This window comes from Felis catus, chromosome B4 (assembly GCF_018350175.1).
Source record: "Felis catus isolate Fca126 chromosome B4, F.catus_Fca126_mat1.0, whole genome shotgun sequence".
NCBI lineage: Eukaryota > Metazoa > Chordata > Mammalia > Carnivora > Felidae > Felis > Felis catus.
In genome coordinates, this window is record NC_058374.1 from 82,990,317 (window position 1) to 83,011,254 (window position 20,938).

A 20,938-nucleotide genomic window follows, 5' to 3' on the forward strand; every position below is an offset into this window, starting at 1 on the left:
GGATCTTCCTCACTCTCTAGTATTTAAATGTATAATCTTCTGATCTTCTGTTGCTCATGTCTCTCTGCAGCCATATGTGTCACTGTCTCAGCAAATGGCACCACCTAGTCCAAGCAGCAGTACCCCTAACAGCAACAGTGGGAGCAATGGAAATGACCAGCTGAGCAAAACCAACCTCTATATCCGGGGATTGCAACCAGGCACTACTGACCAAGACCTTGTCAAATTGTGCCAGTCGTAAGTTGGCAGACATGTGGGTAGGCTTCGAGGGACAGTACAGGTTTGGCGATACTGACTTCTTGCCAAATACTCTTGTCCTGAAGTGCAGTATTATTTGTCACAAGATTTCTTAGCAGCCCCTCTTAAATTCTACCTATTATTAATACATGAAACCTTCTTGCGTTTCTCTGAGGAAAGCCAGCATAGGGCTGGCCTTTGAAGCCTAATAGGTGACTGTGTACTCAGAACTGATGGTCTTTGTGGAAAGATTCCCATCCTTACACCTCAAATTGAAATGCTCAGTATCTCTAAAGATACTGATTAGAAGACAGTGAGAGTTGGCAGTGTAGTAGGGATAGAAGAAAGTGGAAGTAACCAATTGAATTGTACATTTAGGAGAGTTTCTGGTGATAGAAGTAATCCCAGTGAACCAGAGGAGCTCTCAAATTAGTGGATAAAGGAGATGGTGGAGAAAGAGGCTGACACTCTGCATATACCCCCCTAAAGACCTTTGGGGTTCTTCAGAGTGGATTTGAGTCATGAGGTAGAGATAACTACCATGGAATTAGCCCAGTTAAGAATGCTAGAAAAATTCGCAAGAGTCCAAAGATGCGAACTCTGTTCCATTTGGCAGAAAAATACGTGTTTCAAATGATACATTTGGGGGAATGGTTATAGGACGAAGTCTGGGGGTAGGGAAGAGGAAAATTGATTTTGGGTAGGGAATGGTAGAAAGAAATAGAAACAGGAACCTTAGACTGTGTAATTACCATTACAAAAAAAAACTTTTATCGACATATAATACACATAAAGTACACAAATCATAAGTGTATATACAGCAGTGACTTTTCATAAGGTAAACGTATCCTCGCAACAGTCCCTTGTAACCAGATCAAGAAGAAGAGCATTACTGGGGTGCCTGGGTGACTCAGTCAGTAAAGAATCTGACTCATGATCTTGGGGTCATGAGTTCAAGCCCCACATGGGGTATGGAGTGTACTTAGAAAAAAAAATGAAAAGGAAAAGAACATTACCCACTCTTTGGAAGCCCACTTGTCAGTTTCTATCCCCCCACCTCCAAACAAAGATCTACTTTTTTTTTTTTAACTTATTTATTTTGAGAGAGCGAGAGAACGGGGAAGTGGGGGAGGGGTAGAGAGAGGGAGAGAGAGAATCCCAGGCAGTCTCCATGCTGTCAACACAGAGCCCAATGTGGAGCTCAATCCCACGAACCCGTGAGATCATGACCTGAGCCGAGTCAGACACTTAACCGACTGAGTCACCCAAGCGCCCCTCTACTGTCTGTATTCTAAATGATTGATTGGTGTGGTTTGTTTGAACTTCATATAAACAGTGATACAGCATACATGCCCTTTTATGTCTGGCTTCTTTTGTTTAGTGTTATTTGTGAAATTCATTCATATGAATTATAACAAAACTTTGTTTATTCTTATTGCTTTGTAGAATTCCATCATAGGAATACACCATAGTTTATTTGCCCATTCTACTGTTGTTGGACATTTGAGTTGTTTCCAGTTTGTGACTATTATCTATATGAATAGTGCTGCCATGAACTTGTACATGTGTTTTGATGTACGTATGTGTTGGGTTTATAACTAGGAGTAAAATTGCTGAGTCATAGGATATACATTTGTTCAGCTTTTGTAGATACTACTAAATAATTTTCTGAAGTGGTTAAACTAATTCAAAATCCCACAACAGTATGTGTAAAGTTCCAGCTGTTCCAAATCCTGGGAAGGCAGAACATTCTGCCCCCCAAATATAGGTGTGAGAGGCATCAGAGATGCTTTATAAATCCTTTACTCTTCTGAGGTTTGGTCCATGCAAATCATAGGGATTTTTGCTGGTACCAGGTTGCATAGATTCAGTCTCTAAAGGCTAGATGTATGTATGAAACTGTTTTTTTGTTTTGTTTTGTTTACCTCAGATTACCTTGGTTAAAAGGTATTCTATTTAAAAAAAAATTTTTTTTAACGTTTATTTTTTTTTTGAGAGAGAGAGAGAGAGAGAGAGAGAGAGAGAGAGAGAGAGAGAGAAAGAGTGTGAGGTGAGAAGGGGCAGAAAGAGAGAGAGGGAGACAGAATCTGAAGCAGGCTCCAGGCTCTGAGCTGTCAGCACAGAGTCTGATGCGGGGTCGAACCCACGATCCGTGAGATCATGACCTGAGCCAAAGTCCAGCGCTTAACCGACTGAGCCACTCAGGAGCCCCGAAAGGTATTTTGAATGAGAGTGAGGGAACTTAGTCTAGGACTAGTAATTTTTGAGGGGAATGGGAATTGGCAGAAATGTTGGTTTGTGAAGGAAAAGGCTATCATACCAGTCTAGTTCCTTGATTTCTGCATGCTGGGTTTCTTGCACGAAACATAATATGCTACAAAAATCTTATCACTTCACAAGACAGACAAAACTCACTTCTACTTCACAATACTTTTAGACTTTCACTTTGCCCTTCACAACAGTTGCCTTATCTTTGGCCGTGTCTGAAGAAGGGATGAGAATAGTCAGGGTCATCATATAGGATGGAACCGAGGAGCTCAATAGGAGACTATAGAGACGTAGAAATGAGGCAGGGAAAGAATAGGTGCTAGATGAGTTATGACAAAAAGGAGGCTGAGAAGAACAGGTGGCTGGAGCCCTGCTGGATGCTGCAAGCTGGGAGTTAAACCTTTCTAGGAAGGGTGTTTCCCATGCATAGAAGGACTTCCTGTTTTCTTCCTAGTTATCTCTCTCTGGGTTGTAGGGGAAGTGAATATTCCTGGATCCTAAACCCTGGTGGGCAGGAAGAAAAGGCATGGAGTGTAGGACTGGAATCCTTGTTCTCTTGGAGGGGCTTCTTCTTCCAAGGAGGAAGCAAACCCAAACCGTCTGTTGCCAACTGCAGTGCAGACTCTGAGCTCTAGGTCTCAACCTGCTCAGACCCACAGCCAGCTCCACCTTGGGGCCTTGGTAGGGATAGCAACCTGTATGCCCTCTGGCCAGTCTCCTGCATCTCTTCCCTTGCCTAAGTTTGGGAAAGAGTCCAAATATGTAGTCCTGAAGGGCTAGGATCATCATATTCATCCCCACCCCCATTTTGATGTGTTCTTTTCCCAGCCTCCAAGGCATTACTTGGCTTTTTCTGTCTAATCCATTGGATGACAGAAGCCCCACCAAAAAAGTCAGTGAGAGCCTGCCCAGGAACAAAACAAATATATCAGTCATCATATGTTCTTTAGGGATGAGAGGGGAAGTGAAAAACAACACACTTGTTTGGGGTATTGGTCTCAAATTCAGTCCCTGCCAGCTGTTTTCAGGTAAATCCTATACTTCTGATTCTATTAGTGATTTCTGTTCTGTATCTTTAATATTTTCACCCTCCTAGGGTGGGATGTAGAGATGTCTTTCTAGTGGAACACTTCTAATATGATCCTGACCTGGGATACTCCACTGCTGAGTTTGGGGGACTCCACATGATTGCTGCCAAAGTATAATTTTCAAAAAGTTGAAAAACATGATTCTCATACAAATATAGGTAAACACATGCCCAAGATTTATTTCATTCATTAATAAAGGAACCAGCGGATGGTAAAATGGATTCAAAGACATTTGAGGGACTGAGTATTTATAGATACTGAAGAAATAATGTTGGAATAAGATTCCTAGGTTATAGGGGTGCCTGGGTGGCTCAGTTGGTTAAGCATTCAACTCTTTATCTCAGTTCAGGTCTTGATCTCAGGGTTGTGAGTTCAAGCCCTGCATTGGGCTCATGCTTGGTATGAAGCCTACTTAAAAAAACAAACAAAAAAAAAAAGATTGGGGGCACCTGCATGGCTCAGTCAGTTAAGTGCCGAACTTTGGCTCAGGTCATGATCTCATGGTTCGTGGGTTTGAGCCCCTTGTCGGGCTCTGTGCTGACAGCTCAGAGCCTGGAGCCTGCTTCGGATTCTGTGTCTCTGTCTCTGCCCCTTCTCGGTTTACACACACACACACACACACACACACACACTCTCTCTCTCTCTCTCTCTCTCTCAAAAATAAATAAATGTTTAAAAAAAAAAAGATGGCTGGGTTATATACAAAACTGGTTCATATCCTATAGGACAATATAAAACAGGAATTTTTGGGATCTCTTTTCTACTGGACAGAAATTATTTGCATTTACTGGACAAAATCTATAAGTTAATATGTATCTTCACAAGGCCTGGACCCTAAGCAGTAGTAAACAGTAAGTCAAAAAAAGAAACATTCCCTTAGATAATTAAATATATTTCAAGTAGGCCTTTTAGACAGTGTTTCAGAATGACATTGAAAGGATACACGATCTTCACTTTACCTTACCGTCAAGTTTTGGGTAATTTCTTAACACTGCTGTTGCACCTGGTTTTGTACCCACTCACCTAACATGCTCAAATCTTGACAGTGAGAAATAGAAGGCTTAGAATAAAGTAAAGCAGGACAGAGAACCATTTGCACTAAAGTTGAAGTTTCTTGACTGTAGTAACGATGATAATAGTAGTTAAGAACTTCCAAGCGTTTACCATATGGTAGACATTAGTGCTTTATATCCATGAACTCATTTCGTATTCCCAACAATCCTATCTCTGCTTTACAGATGATGGGACTGAGGCCCATAGGGGTTAAATGACTCGTCCGAAATGACATACAGCTATAGAGTGTCAGAACTAGGGTTTGAAACGAGCAGTTTATACTAGCCAACTGGATCCGACAATACATTAAAAGAATTATTTACCACAATCCAGTGGGATTTGTCCCTGGGATGCAGGGCTGGTTCAATATCTGCAAATCAATCAGTGTGACACATCACATTAATAAAAGAATAAGAACCACATGATCCTCTCAGTAGATGCAGAGAAAGCTTTTGACAAAATACAGCATCTTTTCTTGATAAAAACCCTCAAGAAAGTAAGGATAAAAGGATCATACCTCAAGATCATAAAAGCCATATATACAAAAGATCCACCACCAATATCATCCTCAATGGGGAAAAACTGAGAGCTTCCCCCTAAGGTCAGGAACACGACAGGGATGTTCCCTCTCACCACTGTTGTTCAACATAGCGTTAGAAGTCCTAGCTTTAGCAGTCAGACAACACAGAGAAAAAGAAGGCATCCAAATTGGCAAGGCGGAAGCAAACTTTCATTCTTCACAGATGACATGATAGTCTATGTGGAAAACCCAAAAGATTCCACAAAAAACTGCCAGAACTGATCCATGAATTCAGCAAAGTTGCAGGTATAAAATCAATGTACAGAAATCTGTTACATTTTTTTTTAGTTTTTTTTAACATTTATTTATTTTTGAGACAGAGACAGGGCATGAATGGGGGAGGGTCAGAGAGAGAGGGAGACACAGAATCCGAAACAGGCTCCAGGCTCTGAGCTGTCAGCACAGAGCCTGGCGCAGGGCTCGAACTCACAGACCGTGAGATCATGACCTGAGCCGAAGTCGGACGCTTAACCGACTGAGCCACCCAGGCACCCCTACATTTCTATATACCAATAATGAAGCAGCAGAAAGAGAAATCAAGGAAGTGATCCCATTTACTATTGCACCAAAACCCGTAAAATACCTAGGAATAAATCTAACCAAAGAGGTGAAAAATCTATACACTGAAAACTATAGAAAATTTATGAAAGAAATTGAAGAAGATACAAAGAAATGGAAAAACATTCCGTGCTCATGGATTGGAAGAACAAATATTGTTAAAATGTTGATACTACCCAAAGCAATCTACATATTCATTGCAACCTCTGTCAAAATAACACCAGCATTCTTCACAGAGCTAGAGCAAACAATCCTAAAATTTGTATGGAACCAGAAAAGACCCTGAATAGCCAAAGCAATCCTGAAAAAGAAAACCAAAGCTGGAGGCATCACAATTCTAGACATCAAGATGTATTACAAAGCTGTAATCATCCAGATAGTATGGTACTGGCACAAAAACACTTAGATCAATGGAACAGCATAGAGAACCCAGAAATGGACCCACAAATGTATACCCAGCTAATCTTTGACAAAGCAGGAAAGAATATCCAATGGAATAAAGACAGTCTCTTCAGCAAATGGTGTTGGGAAAACCGGACAACAACATGCAGAAGACTGCACCTGGACCACTTTCTTACGCTATATACAAAAATAAACTCAAAATGGATGAAAGACCTAAATGTAAAACGGGAAGCCATCAGAATCCTAGAGGATGAAACAGGCAACAACCTCTTTGATCTTGGCCATAGCAACTTCTTACTTTACATGTCTCCAGAAGCAAGGGAAACAAAAGCAAAAATGAGCTACTGGGACCTCATCATAATAAAAAGCTTCTGCACAGTGAAGGAAACAGTCAACCAAACTAAAAGGCAACCGACGGACTAGGAGAGGATATTTGCAAATGACATATCAGATAAAGGGTTAGTATCCAAAATCTATAAAGAACTTCTCAAACTCAACACCCAAAAACCAAATAATCCAGTGAAGAAATGGGCAAAAGACATGAATAGACACTATTCCAAAGAAGGCTACTGGAATTATTCCCCTATTCCAGATGGCTAACAGACACATAAAAAAATGCTCAACATCACTCTTTATCAGGGAAATACAAATCAAAACCATAATGAGATACCATCTCACACCTGTCAGAATGGCTAAAATGAACAACTCAGACAACCACCAATGTTGGCAAGGATGTGGAGAAAAAGGAACCGTTTTGCACTGCTGGTAGGAATGCAAACTGATGCAGCCACTCTGGAAAGTAGTATGGAGGTTCCTCAAAAAATTAAAAATAGAATTACCCTACAACCCAAAGGATATTTATCCAAAGGATACTGGTGTGCTGTTTCGAAGGGGCACATGCACCCCAATGTTTATAGCAGTGCTGTCAACGATAGCCGAATTATGGAAAGAGCCTAAATGTCCATCAACTGATGCATGGATAAAGATGTAGTGTGTGTGTGTGTGTGTGTGTATATATACACACACACACATGGTGTGTGTGTGTGTGTGTATATATACACACACACACACACACACACATATATATATATATGTGTGTGTATATATATATATGTGTGTGTGTATATATATATGTGTCTGTGTGTATACATATACGTATATATATACGTACATGTGTGTGTAAATATATACATATATATGTATATATACATATATATATGTGATGGAGTAATACTCGGCAATCAAAAAGAATGAAATCTTGCCATTTGCAACAATGTGGATGGAACTAGAGTGTATTATGCTAATGGAAATTAGAGAAAGACAGATATCATATGACTTCACTCCTGTGTGGAATTTGAGGTACAGGACAGATGAACATAAGGGAAGGGAAGCAAAAATAATAAAACAGGGGGGGGGGGACAACACATAAGAGACTCTTAAATATAGAGAACAAACTGTTGCTGGAGGGGTTTTGGGTGGGGGATGGTCTAAGTGGGCAAGGGGCATTAAGGAATGAGCATTGGGTGTTATATGTAGGTGATGAATCACTGGATTCTCCTCCTGAAATCATTATTGCACTATATGCTAACTAACTTGGATGTAAATTAAAAAATAAATTATATAGAAGAAAATTATATATAGAAATTATATAGAAGAAAAAAATATAAAGTTATATAGAAAAAATTATATAGAAGAAAAAAATTATATAAAAAGAGAAAGTTTGGCTCAGGTTAACCTTCAATCAGAGGTGGGTAATGGGATGCAGAGAAGAGAAATGTCTATAGGTTTTTCATAGGAATGGTGTTTGTCCAGAAGAAGGTAATTGATTATTAAGGATTATATTTAGTCCCCAAGGAATTCCAGCCAGAGCTCTGCCCCTACACACACTATGTGGATATCACCAGGCTTCTTTTCCCAAGAAGATAATAGTCTCTTCCCACCTAGTATCTAAGTCTTAATTGGGGAAGAAGAGAGAAACATGTTGGTATTGTAGGGACTGCAGTTATGTTATTTCTTGTAGGCATCTTTGGAGAATAGGTTTATATGATGAGCTTGACATTTTAAATTTATTTCTTCTTGTTTTTATTAAGGTTTGAGTAGGAACAGTTTTGAAGAAAGGGCATGGATTCATCCAGATGTCTTGATCTCTGTCCTGTTCTAAATCCCTGCCCCCACATTATCACTTTGCATTTTCTTTTCCCTTAGATATGGCAAGATTGTCTCCACTAAGGCCATACTGGACAAGAGTACAAACAAATGCAAAGGTGAGAGAACAGCTATCTTTGGTGATGGAGAGCACCTATGAGTGAAGCCATCCCTTGTCTCTTATCTTTACTGCTCAAAGCTCCTAGTACTCAGTGCTGGGGAGGCATCTCTAAAGTTTTCAGGCTTAAAAGACTAATAGATATTTAGATTGTTTGGTGACCAGATAGCTAGCTGAAAATGCTATTTTGGGGACCCAAGGCTAGAAGCGTGCAGAGTCCCTCAGCCTGTTTTGGACTTCTTGTTTCCCCAGATTGGATGGTGGATATGGGAGGTAAGATTGTTTCTATTTAGTAAAGCATTGTAAATGCCTTGCAGTAGTGGTAGTGGTGCAATGACTTGGTGGGTATTATTTTGTAAGGATGAATTTGTTGAGGTTTCGAGCAGCGCTGGGTGTGGATGGAGGAATAGAAGGAGGTGAAGGACTATCTATTGGGTGGGGTGGGGCTTCTCACAGGTGGCTGGCTGTCTGCAACGGAGAGGCTATATTCCCTACATGCCTGGCATTCCTGGGATGTGGCTAGAAAACAGGGAAGAGTTCGTTAGGGGTGGGGGCTGTGGATTATTAGAAGAGCCTAGTTTCTGAAACCTCCTATTTCTTAAGAGGGAGGGAAAAAGGCAAGAACATCACCAGGACCCCATCGCCCTTGCCATGCATAGCTGTAAAATAGACTAAATCTCATGGGGTTTGAAGAGCACGTGGATAACCGCTTGAAACCTCTTAATTTCTTTCTCCCTCCTACTCTGTTGCATGGATCATAACTCTTCCTCTGTCTTCTGACAAGCCTGGGCCTCCTGCATCCCTTACACCCCCACCTCCCAGTGATGCTATTTCCCTGTTCCAGGCTATGGCTTTGTGGACTTTGACAGTCCTTCGGCAGCACAGAAAGCTGTCACAGCACTGAAAGCCAGTGGTGTGCAGGCACAGATGGCAAAGGTAAGGGTTCTACCCCATGTCTACTCCTCCTAGCACCAGAGGTCCAGTTCTAAGGCTTGCAGAGGGTGTAAGACCATGAATTTGATGGGCAAGGGCCATGTGCAGTAGTTTTTGACTATATCTGACCAAAGAAAGGCTGGGCCAGCGTCCCATTGAGCATCCCTTGGCTGCCAGAGGAAGGTGTTCTTCAAAATCTGTGGTAGGTAGCTCTGTCGACTCTTCCTCTCATCAAGTATTATAAGCAGGTAAGAGGGTCAAGAAGCTTCCCTTCCTTCTGCTGTTTCTCCATTTACACCCTGGCCCCACTTCCCTACCAGACAGCTTGTGGTAGTTTAGCAACATTCTATGAAGAAGCCAGTTGTGCAACTCAGAAGTTAAGAAGTGCTCTTCACTTCCCAACACTGTTCCCTTTGCTTGTGCTGGGGGTGGGGTATCTGTAGGGGAATTGTTAGGGGTTGGGGAGAGGAAAGCCACAGCAAGGAAGGAAGCTGACCCTCTTTGTCATGTCTCTGGGGGAGCTTTTGTTTTAATCCAGACTACTAGAAAACCTGAGGCTTTTCTCTCCCTTCTGTTTTGAGGCAGGATTGCCCCCTTGCCTTTCTGAAGTCATTGTGAATACTCTGTAGAGCTGATGAGGTGGGCCTGACCGTCACTCTTTTCTGTATGGTTAAAGAAAAACAAAGCCCTGAGGGGAAAGGCAGAAGAGGGATTGAAGTTGCTGGTGACCAGACCCTACTCTCTAGGGCAGTGACTGCTTAAGTTCTTAAAAATACAGCTGTGGGAAGTTATTGCCATTTTGCACATTCTGCCCCCTGGTGGGGGCTCTTCTACCTCTTTCCTCTTTTCTGAGAAAAGCCCTCTGACAATGGCGTTTAGGAGACTTCAGAGTTCCTACGAGATTAGAGCTCTGAGGGCTGCATGGTGACCCCGAGAGCTAAACATCTGCCCCTTAGCACAGCCCCCAGCACATTGCCTTTCCTTTCCCCTTCTCCCTCTTCCTGCTCTCCCTCAGTCGAGAGTGAACAGGCATTCCTACTCAGAGGATTGAACAGGCATTCCTACTCAGAGGATTCTGCTGTGGCCGGAAGAGGAGGGAGGAGGATTGCTTAAAACAGGCCAGCCGGGAAGCAGTGCTGGCCAAGGGAATCCAGTGCTGGGGAGGGAGGAGTAGCTGCTCTGCCTAGTTCTTAAAGAGACAGCCAAAACATCACCGATGACTTCTATTATGGGTGTGTAAAGTACTGGAAATATTGAATCTGCTTTTTTTTTTTCCCCTCGACTCAACATACAATCCATGGTAGTGAGACTAGGTGTTACGAATAGTTAAGATACTCTTTGTTTATGTGGGCCCCTTCCTACTGTCTCTTTTCTGAGATGTCGTATTGTGATGAGGGCTTAGGGTGGGAGAGGGGTAAGAGATGTGAGCTTCATTTTCTCACTTTTTTCCCCATAGCAACAGGAGCAGGACCCCACAAATTTATACATATCAAACCTTCCATTATCAATGGATGAACAAGAACTGGAGGGGATGCTGAAGCCCTTTGGCCAGGTTATCTCTACTCGAATCCTTCGAGATACCAGTGGGACCAGCAGAGGGGTTGGCTTTGCAAGGTGAGGGATATCAAGAATGGGAAATGATGAAGTTAATAAAGAATGTCACTTAGAAGATCACCAAAAAATCTGTACTCCCTCCCCCAAGGGACAAATTATTGGCCTAAAGTACTTGACAGTGAATCAGAAATTCATTTAATTAGAGGTCACAATACTCAAAAAACCATTTGCTCCCAAATCTTTATCCTTTCTCTACTATTTCTTGCTACTGTAGCATTTGTTCCTTTGATCCAGACCCAAGAAGAATACAATAATTCTATTTTTTTTTTAATTTTTTTTTCAACGTTTATTTATTTTTGGGACAGAGAGACAGAGCATGAACGGGGGAGGAGCAGAGAGAGAGGGAGACACAGAATCGGAAACAGGCTCCAGGCTCTGAGCCATCAGCCCAGAGCCCGACGCGGGGCTCTAACTCACGGACCACAAGATCGTGACCTGGCTGAAGTCAGACGCTTAACCGACTGCGCCACCCAGGCACCCCTGAATACAATAATTCTATATCTTCTTACAGTTTACTGAATAGTTTCTCATTCTATTATCTCATTTAATCTTTACAACAACCCCACGAAATATAGTAAAACCTTGGTTTGTGAGCATAATTCATTCCGGAAACATGCTTGTAATCCAAAGCTCTTGAATATCAATGTGAATTTCTGCATAAGAAATAATGGAAACTCAGATGATTCGTTCTACAACTCAAAAATATTCATATGAAAATTATTACTAAAAATGATTACTATGATAAAAAATATAAAGAAAAATAAATTAACCTGCACTTATCTTTGAAAACCTTCATGGCTGGTGTGAGGGAGACAAGAGAGAGTTGGGTTATTGTGTAGGGCGACTTTCACTAACAGAATCACTGCTATCTGTTGGCTCAGTGGAATCTTTTTCTACATGGCGGCCATAGTATATGGTCACACGGATATTGACTCCAGTGCAATATTAATAAAGTCTTATCATATACTGTATTTAATGTAACTGGCAATAAGGCAGCAGAGGGAAAGGTCTGTATACCTGCAGGCAGCCTGACCTAGAATGAAGCAAAGCATTCCTAAGTTTACTCTTGTGTGGACTGTCCATACAAAAGCAAAGGACTGTCCATAGGTGCTTTGAAGTGACAAAAAATGCACTAGTGCCTGTTGTGGGCATCTTCCAAGGTTCTGAAAAATCACTGATTTCTGCCAAACACCGCGGCCTAAGACTGAGCATTCAAGCATAGAGATGATCACCCACAGTCCCGCAGAAAGAGAGAGAGAGAAGAACCATTGGCTCAGTTGTGATCATGTGACATTTGGCATCACATACAACTTGTAAGACATTGCTCATTTATCAAGTTAAAATTTATTAGAAATGTTTGTTCATCTTGCAGAACATTCACAGAACAAGTTACTTGCAATCCAAGGTTTTACTGTAAATATTCTCTGTTTTAAGGAAACCAGGACACCTGGGTGGCTCAGTCAGTTGAGCTTCTAACTCTTGTTGACTCAGGTTATGATCCCAGGATCATGGGATTGAACTCCGTGTTGCACTCTGCACTGGGTGTGGAGCCTGCTTGGGATTCTGTCTTTCCCTCTGTCCTTCATGTGCTTCTGTCCACTCATGTGCTTACTCTCTCTCTCAAAAAAATAAAAATAAAAGGATACTCTAAAAAAAAAGCCATTTTATAGATAAGGAAACCGGAGTCCCCAATATAAAGTGATTTGTGCAAGGTCCCACAGTGAGTGGTAATCCTTCTGGCTTTAAAATCAGTGGGATGAAGATTTGGTCTACCTTTTCAGTTCTGTTGAGAGACTTAGATCCTAGACCAACTCTGCCACTAATTGCCCCTGTGATATCAGACCTTTATGTGACTTGGTTTACTCTGTGAAATGGAGATTGATATAGATGAGTGGTTTTCTTAAGGTATACCGTACAGCTGCGGAGTTCTCCAGGTTGCCTACCTCTTCTGGGCTTAAGTGTCATTTGTAGGGCTTCATAATTTCCTAGCCCACTTAAGAAATGGTGCTGCCTTTATTTTAAGATTTTGTTTAAACGGAGATTCTGTCACTTTTTCTAAAAGTTTGAAAACTATTGGAATAAGTGATCTGAAGTTCCCATTTTGTGTTAAAATATCTTGTCTGGTCCAGGAACACTCCCTTACTCTGGAGTATTTCAGATCTTGGAAACTCAATCTTGGTAGCACCACCTGCTGGCAATCCCAAGTATAACTAAAAGAGAGTTCCTAGGCTTGAAGTCATCAGACTTTTTTTTTTTTTTTTTTTTTGCTCCCATACTCTTAAAGCAGAGGTTCTCAACCTTTTTCAGTTCATGGGACCTTATGTTGTCTCAGTACTTTGTTTTTTGCTCTAGACCAAAAGAAATACTTGAAGGGGCACCCAGCTGGTTCAGTCAGTAGAGCATGCGACTCTTGATTCTGGGGTTGTATGTTCGAGCCCCACATTGGGGTAGAGTTTATTTAAAAACAAAACAAAAAACAAAAAAACTGAGCAAAAGAAATGCGTAACAGTTCAGTTTATTGAGTAATTTAATGGTCTAAACAACTCAAAAAGTTTTTATGTTAAAAATTTTGTAGCTATTTTGGAGTGCCTGGGCGGCTCAGTCGGTTTTTGCTTTATTTTGGCTCAGGTCATGATCCTGGGATTGTGGGATTCTCTCCCCCACTTGTGCACTCTCTCTAAAATAAAAAAAAAAATTTTAATTAAAAAAATTGTAGCTATTTCAAAAATGCATTAAAAGGGAAAATATTTTTATTTCAGTCTTTATACTTACTATACTTACAAATGGGATGTGCATCTGTTGAACACTGCACAACTTCTCAAGCTTTGGAATCAGATTAGACACTTACACCCTTATTTCCTGTTACACACTGGTTTTCTTATGGTATTTGCTTTTGTCGTAGCCACCATTGAAAAACTAGCTTTGTAATAATACAGTATCAAAGGATTGTAGGGTGATCTAATGTTGAAATAGTGACCTGTTTAGAGTTAGTAGTCTATCCAGTATCCAACAGATGTTGCTGTATTTTCTTCAGAAAGTTCAAAAATTCCCTATGTGTGCCTCTGTGAGCTCACTGCAGAGGCACAGGGTACCTCCGAGCCCAGTTTGGAAACTGTGGCTTTGAAGACTTGAAAAACTGAAATCTTTTGAATCTTTCTATGTTACTGTCTACATATTTTCTTCATACATTTAGATCTTGCAAAGTATAATTTCCAGCAAATTACAAGTATTGACATTTTAAATAAAACTGTCATGTCATTTATAAATGTATGCAAATATATCTAAATGTCATAGCAATGTGATATACAAAATCATCCTTTTAAAAATGTATAGGACATTTCTTTTTTAATAGTTATAACTTTTTTTTTAAGTTTATTAATTTTTTTTTAGAGAGAGGCGTGCAAATGGGGTAGGGGCAGAGAGATTGAGAGAGAATCCCAAGTAGGCCCCACACTGCCAGGGCAGAGCCCGATGTGGGTCTTGAACTTACGAGATCATGATCTAAGCTCAAGTCAAGAGCCAAACGCTTAACTGACTGAGCCACCCAGGTGCCCCAATAGTCATAACTCTTAGATCATTCTTATTATGATGTTCTTTCTCTCTTAAAAAAAATTTTTTTTTAGTGTTTTTTAATTTATTTTTGAGAGAGAGAGAGCACAAGCAGGGGAGGGGCAAAGAGAGAAGGAGACACAGAATCTGAAGCAGGCTCTAGGCTCTGAGCTGTCAGCACAGAGCCCAAAACAGGGCTCGAATTCATGAACTGGGAGATCATGACCTGAGCCTAAGTCAGATGCTTAACTGACTGAGCCACCCAGGCGCCCCTTCTTCTTTTTTTTTTTTTTTTAATAGACTGATGTGTTTAGGGACTATTTAAATTTTATTTATTTATTTTGACGGGGGACGGGGCAGAGAGAGGGGGAGAATCCCAAGCAGGCTCCATGCCGTCAGCATAGAGCCAGATGTGGGGCTCGACTCCACAAACTATGAGGTCATGACCTAAGCCGAGATCAACACACACTTAACCAACTGAGCCACCTAGGTGCCGCCCCCCCCCCCCACTTTTCTTGATCTTGTATTTCCATTCCATTTCCTTAAAAAATTGTATTCCAGTATAAAATATTTTTATAGTTGAAAGTCTTTTTATGGATCATTCTGTCGTACTTCTCTGTAACTGTTTTTTTGTTTTCATGCTGAGAAACCTGTTCACATAAATAAGTAAATGGGAATAGAAAGAGTTTTGTTAAAATAGGAATTCTTTGAATTCTTATTTATATGCCAATAACCAATGTGATTGATTTGTCAAAATTGATTTTTTAATGTGTCCGTTAACAACCTACTGAGTTATCCAGCTTGTTGGAAAGAAGAATTAGAAACATCTGACTTACAAAATGATTTAAAAGTCAGGCATCATTGCCTCTTGTGGAGTTTGGGGATGGGTGCAAAATCTGTGGAAAGGGGTGGCTGTGAGAGGGCACTTGACCTTTGGTGGCCACAGGCTCTCCCCAGGCAGACCAGTTTTAGGAAAGAGCTTATGAGGAAGTGGAGGGTCTGAAAACAGTTCTCTTAAAATACCCCATGCCTGCGTAACCTTCTGGAAGATTAAGGAGTAGAAGTAACCCAACTAAAGACCGCTGCTGTGGAATACCTAGGTTGTGGTTTTTCCCTAAAAGGTTCCATTTGAGACCGTTTTAAAATGACCACCTTCATAGGAATGGTTCATATTTTTAGTGGTTATTGGCATAGAAAATGCAATGAGATTTACTTTAAATATGGAAGGAGGGGAAGATACTGTACCTTGTGTCATATAGACCCTTAGAATTTTTAGAACACACTTAAACGACATGATCTCATTTGATCTGCAATAGGGTAGGGTGAATATTATCCCTAAAGCAGAAATGAGGAATAGGTCCAGTGGGTTTTTGTGCAGGTCCTAACTCACAGAACTTTGGGTAGTAAACTGGTGCTGGAATCTAGATTTTCTAGTTTCTTACTTGTCGTCTTTCCCCAATAAGACACTTTAACTCAGTAGTTCCGAACATTGTTTCTGTCACTATAGACTATGAACTCTGTCTTCCCTTTCCTCTTACAGTTTTATAAAATCTTAATATTATTAGGAGCTAATTAGACTACAAAAGCAAAAAATAAACATTAGCAAGTTCTTAGCTTGTACAGTTTTATTGGAGTGAAGTTAGGAATTTTGTAATAAAAACTAATGGTGACATGGGGTACCTGGCTGGCTCAGTGGGTAGAGCATGTGATTCTTGATCTCAGGGTCATGAGTTCAAGCCCCACACTAGGCATAGAGCTTATTTAAAAAAAAAAAAAAAAGGCAGGGGAGCCTGGGTGGTTCAGTTGGTTAAGTGTTCTACTCTTGATTTTGGATAAGGTCATGATCTCACAGTTTGTGAGATTCAGCCCCACGTTGGGCTCTGTCTGACAACGTGGAGCCTGCTTGGAATGCCCTCTCTCCCTCTCTCTTTGTCCCTCCTTCAGTTGTATTGTGTATACTCTCTCTCTCTCAGATAAATATTAAAAAAAAATTTTAAATAAAAAAATCTGGGTGTCTGGGTGGGTCATTTGGTTAGGTGTCCAGACATCGGCTCAGGTCATGATCTCATGGTTTATGAGTTTGAGCCTCACATTGGGCCCGCTGCCGTCAGCACAGAGACCGCTTGGGATCCTCTGTCCGCCCTCCTCTCTATGCTCCTCCCCTGCTCACACTTGTTCTCTGTTTCTCAAAAATATACATAAAAAAAAAAGGTTATTCCTAAGAAATAAGTAATAAAATAAAATAAATAATGGTGACAGCCACTATTTATTCTATTCTTGTTTGTGAACCAGACCTAATAGTGGGCCTATCCATCAGTAACTTCTTTGGAATATTCATAGCACGAGGATCTTCATTTTTCCTTTTAGGAGCCCTATACGAGCCAGTTGAGGGAGCTTTTAGACGCTGGGGTTGCCACAGGGTGCCTGGGTGGCTCAGTTGGTTAAGCACCTGACTTCGGCTCAGGTCACAATCTCACAGCTCTTGAGTTTGAGCCCTGCGTCAGGCTCTGTGCAGAGCCTAGAGCCTGCTTTGAATTCTGTGTCTCCCTGTCTGTCTGCCTCTTCCCTGCTTGTGCTCTCTCTTTCTTTCTCTCAAAAAATAAACATTTAAAAAAAAAGATGCGGTTGCCTCTTCAAGATACCTTGAATTTGTGTGGAGAAAACTGTGTTTCTAGAGTCATAATTTCTGGAGCATTTGTGGGGCTGGGAACTTAGAGCTTTCTCTTTGAATGTAGGGGGAGCACAGATCCTGGAGAAGCTAGAGCCTAACCCCTCTTGTGCTCCTTAGGATGGAGTCCACAGAGAAGTGTGAAGCCATCATCACCCACTTTAATGGAAAATATATTAAGACACCTGCTGGAGTACCAGGTGAGGCATCTGGGAATCAGGCTGAGAGAGCCACAGATTGTTACTTCCAGGGAAGATTCTGGAGGCATTTTGCATGAGTGTGAATGGACTAAGTGAGGTAGGACTCAGCTGCCTGTTTGCTTGCTTTCTTGGCAGCCCCTTCTGATCCCTTGCTTTGCAAATTTGCTGATGGTGGTCCAAAGAAACGACAGAACCAAGGAAAATATGTGCAAAATGGACGGGCCTGGCCAAGGAATGGAGATGTGGTAAGAGGACCTCTGAGGAGGCAGGAGTACTAAGGTTATTAAAGTGGAATGGAAATTACCATGGCCTGATTTCTGTGAGTTTAGTGGCAAGCTTGAGAGCTATAGCATGTAACTGAGAGATGGCTGGCTGCTTAACATGATCTTCAGTGTGGGTCTTGAGCGGGATTTTGCAGCCTGCACAACCAGAAAAACTCCAGAACAGCAGTAATGGGACCAGTCCAGACTTTGCTCTAATCTGTTGCATCAAACACATCCTAGTCTTGACATTCTGGGCTTCCTCCTGTTACCACCCAAGGGCTCACAATATGATTGATCACCGTGTTCTTCCTTTATAGGGTGGTATGGCTTTGACCTATGATCCCACCACAGCTCTTCAGAATGGGTAAGGGTGTTTGCTATCATTGGACTACCTGAAAATGACAACAGCCTGTCCTGGTACTGGGATGTTTCATCTTGATTTTTAAACAGCAGTTAGTGGGAAGTGGCTGTGTCTGTTAGTGGGGCCCTTGTGGTTTCCTGTGACTCCTTACTGATGAGGTTCCTTCTTCCAGGTTTTACCCAGCTCCTTATAACATCACCCCCAGCAGGATGCTTGCTCAGTCTGCACTCTCCCCATATCTTCCATCTCCTGTGTCTTCATATCAGGTGTGTTCATGCCCAAAAAAGGGTGTGGTGGTTTTCCGTTATCACTGTGCTTTAGGTAAAGGAATATAAGGCTGGAAACTACTTATTTTTTGGTGTTTCCTTTATATTGCTCACAAATCATTTTAGTTGAAAGCATAACATGTGATCACATTACATATATATAGACTGTTATGGTAGCATCCTCTTACTCTCTGTCTACCACCCCGTGAGTAAACCCATATTAATTTCCTTTCCATATATTTCAAAAAATTCCATATTTTTCTTCATGTGATATACACATATGTATACAGTTTTGGAAGTCATCGTTTAAATTTTTTTTTCAACGTTTTTTTATTTATTTTTGGGACAGAGAGAGACAGAGCATGAACGGGGGAGGGGCAGAGAGAGAGAGGGAGACACAGAATCGGAAACAGGCTCCTGGCTCTGAGCCATCAGCCCAGAGCCTGACGCGGGTCTCGAACTCACAGACCGCGAGATCATGACCTGGCTGAAGTCGGATGCTTAACCGACTGCGCCACCCAGGCGCCCCTGGAAGTCATTGTTTAATGTGTATACAGTTTTTTGGAAGTCATCGTTTATTTTACAGAAATCTGGCCATATTAAATATATTTTTATACTTCTCTCCTCTCACTTAACAGTATCTTAAACCAGTGATTCTCAAAAGTGTGGTCCCTAGACCAGTAGAATCACCTGAGAATTTTAAAAAACATAAATTCCTGGGTTCCACCCCATATCTGCTGAATTAGAAACTCTGGGGATGAGTCCCAGCAATCTGTCACCATACAAAGTTATTATAGTATTATCGACTGTATTCCCTATGCTGTACTTTTCATATCTGTGACTCACTTCATACCTGGTAGTCTGTAGCTCATAATCCCTTCCACCTATTTCGTCCATCTTCACCCCACCCCTCCACCCCCCTGGAAAGCTAAATTTTTAACAAGCTCTACCTACATGTGATTCTAATGTAGCTAATGTTGAGGTTCTTTATTTTAATTATTTCTTTTTTTAAATAGTTGCATTATATTTCATGCTGCAGATATACCAGAATTCTTCAACTCTATCTTGGTGAAGGGTATTCACTTGGATTTCAGAGTTTTTCTGGTACAAATAACACTCCAATCCATGTATTATTCAACCTAGCAGGCACATTCCTTGGACTCTAGCTCCCAGAAGTAAAACCACTCATAAGTAAAGACCCCTATGGCTACATCCTTAAGTTTGAGTACTTTTATTTCTGGGGACTAGAGTCCAAGGAGCATGATTGCTAGGTTGAATAATATATGGACTTTCAGGGTTCTTTTTGTTTTTAATATGTATTTTTAAAGTTTATTTATTTTGAGAGAGAGGAAGAGAGCGCATGTGCATGTGAGCAGAAGAGGGACAGAGAAAGGGAGAGACAGAGAATCCCAAGCAGGCTCTGCACTGTCAGCACAGGAGCCGAACACAGTTGGGGGGGGGTGGGGGGAGATACAGTCTTAGGAAAAGTGGGATCGTGCATGCCTTGAACTGCAACCAAAGGTCTGGTGCTTGACGGACTGAGCCACCTGGGCGCCCTTGGACTTTCAGTTTTATAGATGTTGCCAGATTGCTTTCCATAAAGGCTTTCCAAATTGCTTTCCATAATGTTTCAGTTCACATTATGGGAGTGAACTGAAACAATGTATGGGAGTGCCCATTTCCCTCCAGCCTTAAGTGACATTGCTGTTTTTAAGTTTTTCCTGTTTTGATAGGTGTGAAGTGCATTGTTGCTTTAAAATTTTTTTTTTATGTTTATTTTTGAGACAGAAATGGAGCGTGAGTGGGGGAGGGGCAGAGAGAGAGGGAGACACAGAATCTGAACAGGCTCCAGGCACAGAGCCTGACATGGGGTTCGAACCCACCAACTGTTAGATCATGACCTGAGCTGAAGTCAGAAGGGATGCTTAACCAACTGAGCCACCCAGGCACCCCTGCATTGTTATTTAATTTGCACTTCCCTGACTATAGCTGAGTTTAAGCGTTTTTTGTTCGTTTTTTTTTTTTTTTTTTGCATTTATCATATTTTGATTTGCTCTTCTCTGATTGCTCTTCATATGCTTGGCCCATTTTTTTTGTTTGGTTATTCCTTTCCCATCAACTTATAAAAAACTTATTTGTATATTATTTAAGTATTAATCCTCTGGTTATCTTTCTTACAAATATTTTTTTCCAAATTTATTTTTTGTCCATTGACTTTGTGTTGTGGTCCTCAGTCTTGAACTGTAAATCTGAATCACTTGGAGAGCTTATCAAACTTAAATTACTGGGCACCACACAAAGAATTTCCAATTCAATACATCTAGGGTAGGAGGCAAGAATTTTTTTTTAATTATTATTTTTTTAAATGTTTATATTTGGGAGAAAGAGAGCATGAGTGGGGGAAGGGCAAAGAGAGAGGGAGACACAGAATCCAAAGCAGACTCCAGGTTCCGAGCTGTCAGCACAGAGCTCAACGTGGGGCTCAAACTCATGAACCATTATGACCTAAGCTGAAGTTGGACGCTTAACCAACTGAGCCACCCAGGTGCCCCTTCCAAGATTTATTTTGATTGTTTTACATTTAAATATGTAATCATCAGGAAGTTATTTTTTTAATATATATATTTTAAAGTTT

The 20,938-nt window shown here is 41.1% G+C and overlaps 1 protein-coding gene across 3 annotated transcripts in view; it reads left to right on the top strand.

Moving 5' to 3' along the window:
- The window catches only part of RBMS2 (RNA binding motif single stranded interacting protein 2), a 73,568-nt gene that overhangs the window by 41,145 nt on the left and 11,485 nt on the right, over nt 1-20,938 (top strand). For all 3 annotated transcript variants that reach the window (XM_045061948.1, XM_011284102.4, XM_011284101.4), the window contains 8 exons: nt 71-237; nt 8,392-8,450; nt 9,294-9,385; nt 10,839-10,996; nt 17,334-17,413; nt 17,549-17,658; nt 17,994-18,040; nt 18,210-18,303. In XM_045061948.1, coding sequence (XP_044917883.1) covers nt 95-237; nt 8,392-8,450; nt 9,294-9,385; nt 10,839-10,996; nt 17,334-17,413; nt 17,549-17,658; nt 17,994-18,040; nt 18,210-18,303 — 783 coding nt within the window. In that variant the 5' untranslated portion in view covers nt 71-94. The remainder of the gene's footprint in view (nt 1-70; nt 238-8,391; nt 8,451-9,293; nt 9,386-10,838; nt 10,997-17,333; nt 17,414-17,548; nt 17,659-17,993; nt 18,041-18,209; nt 18,304-20,938) is intronic.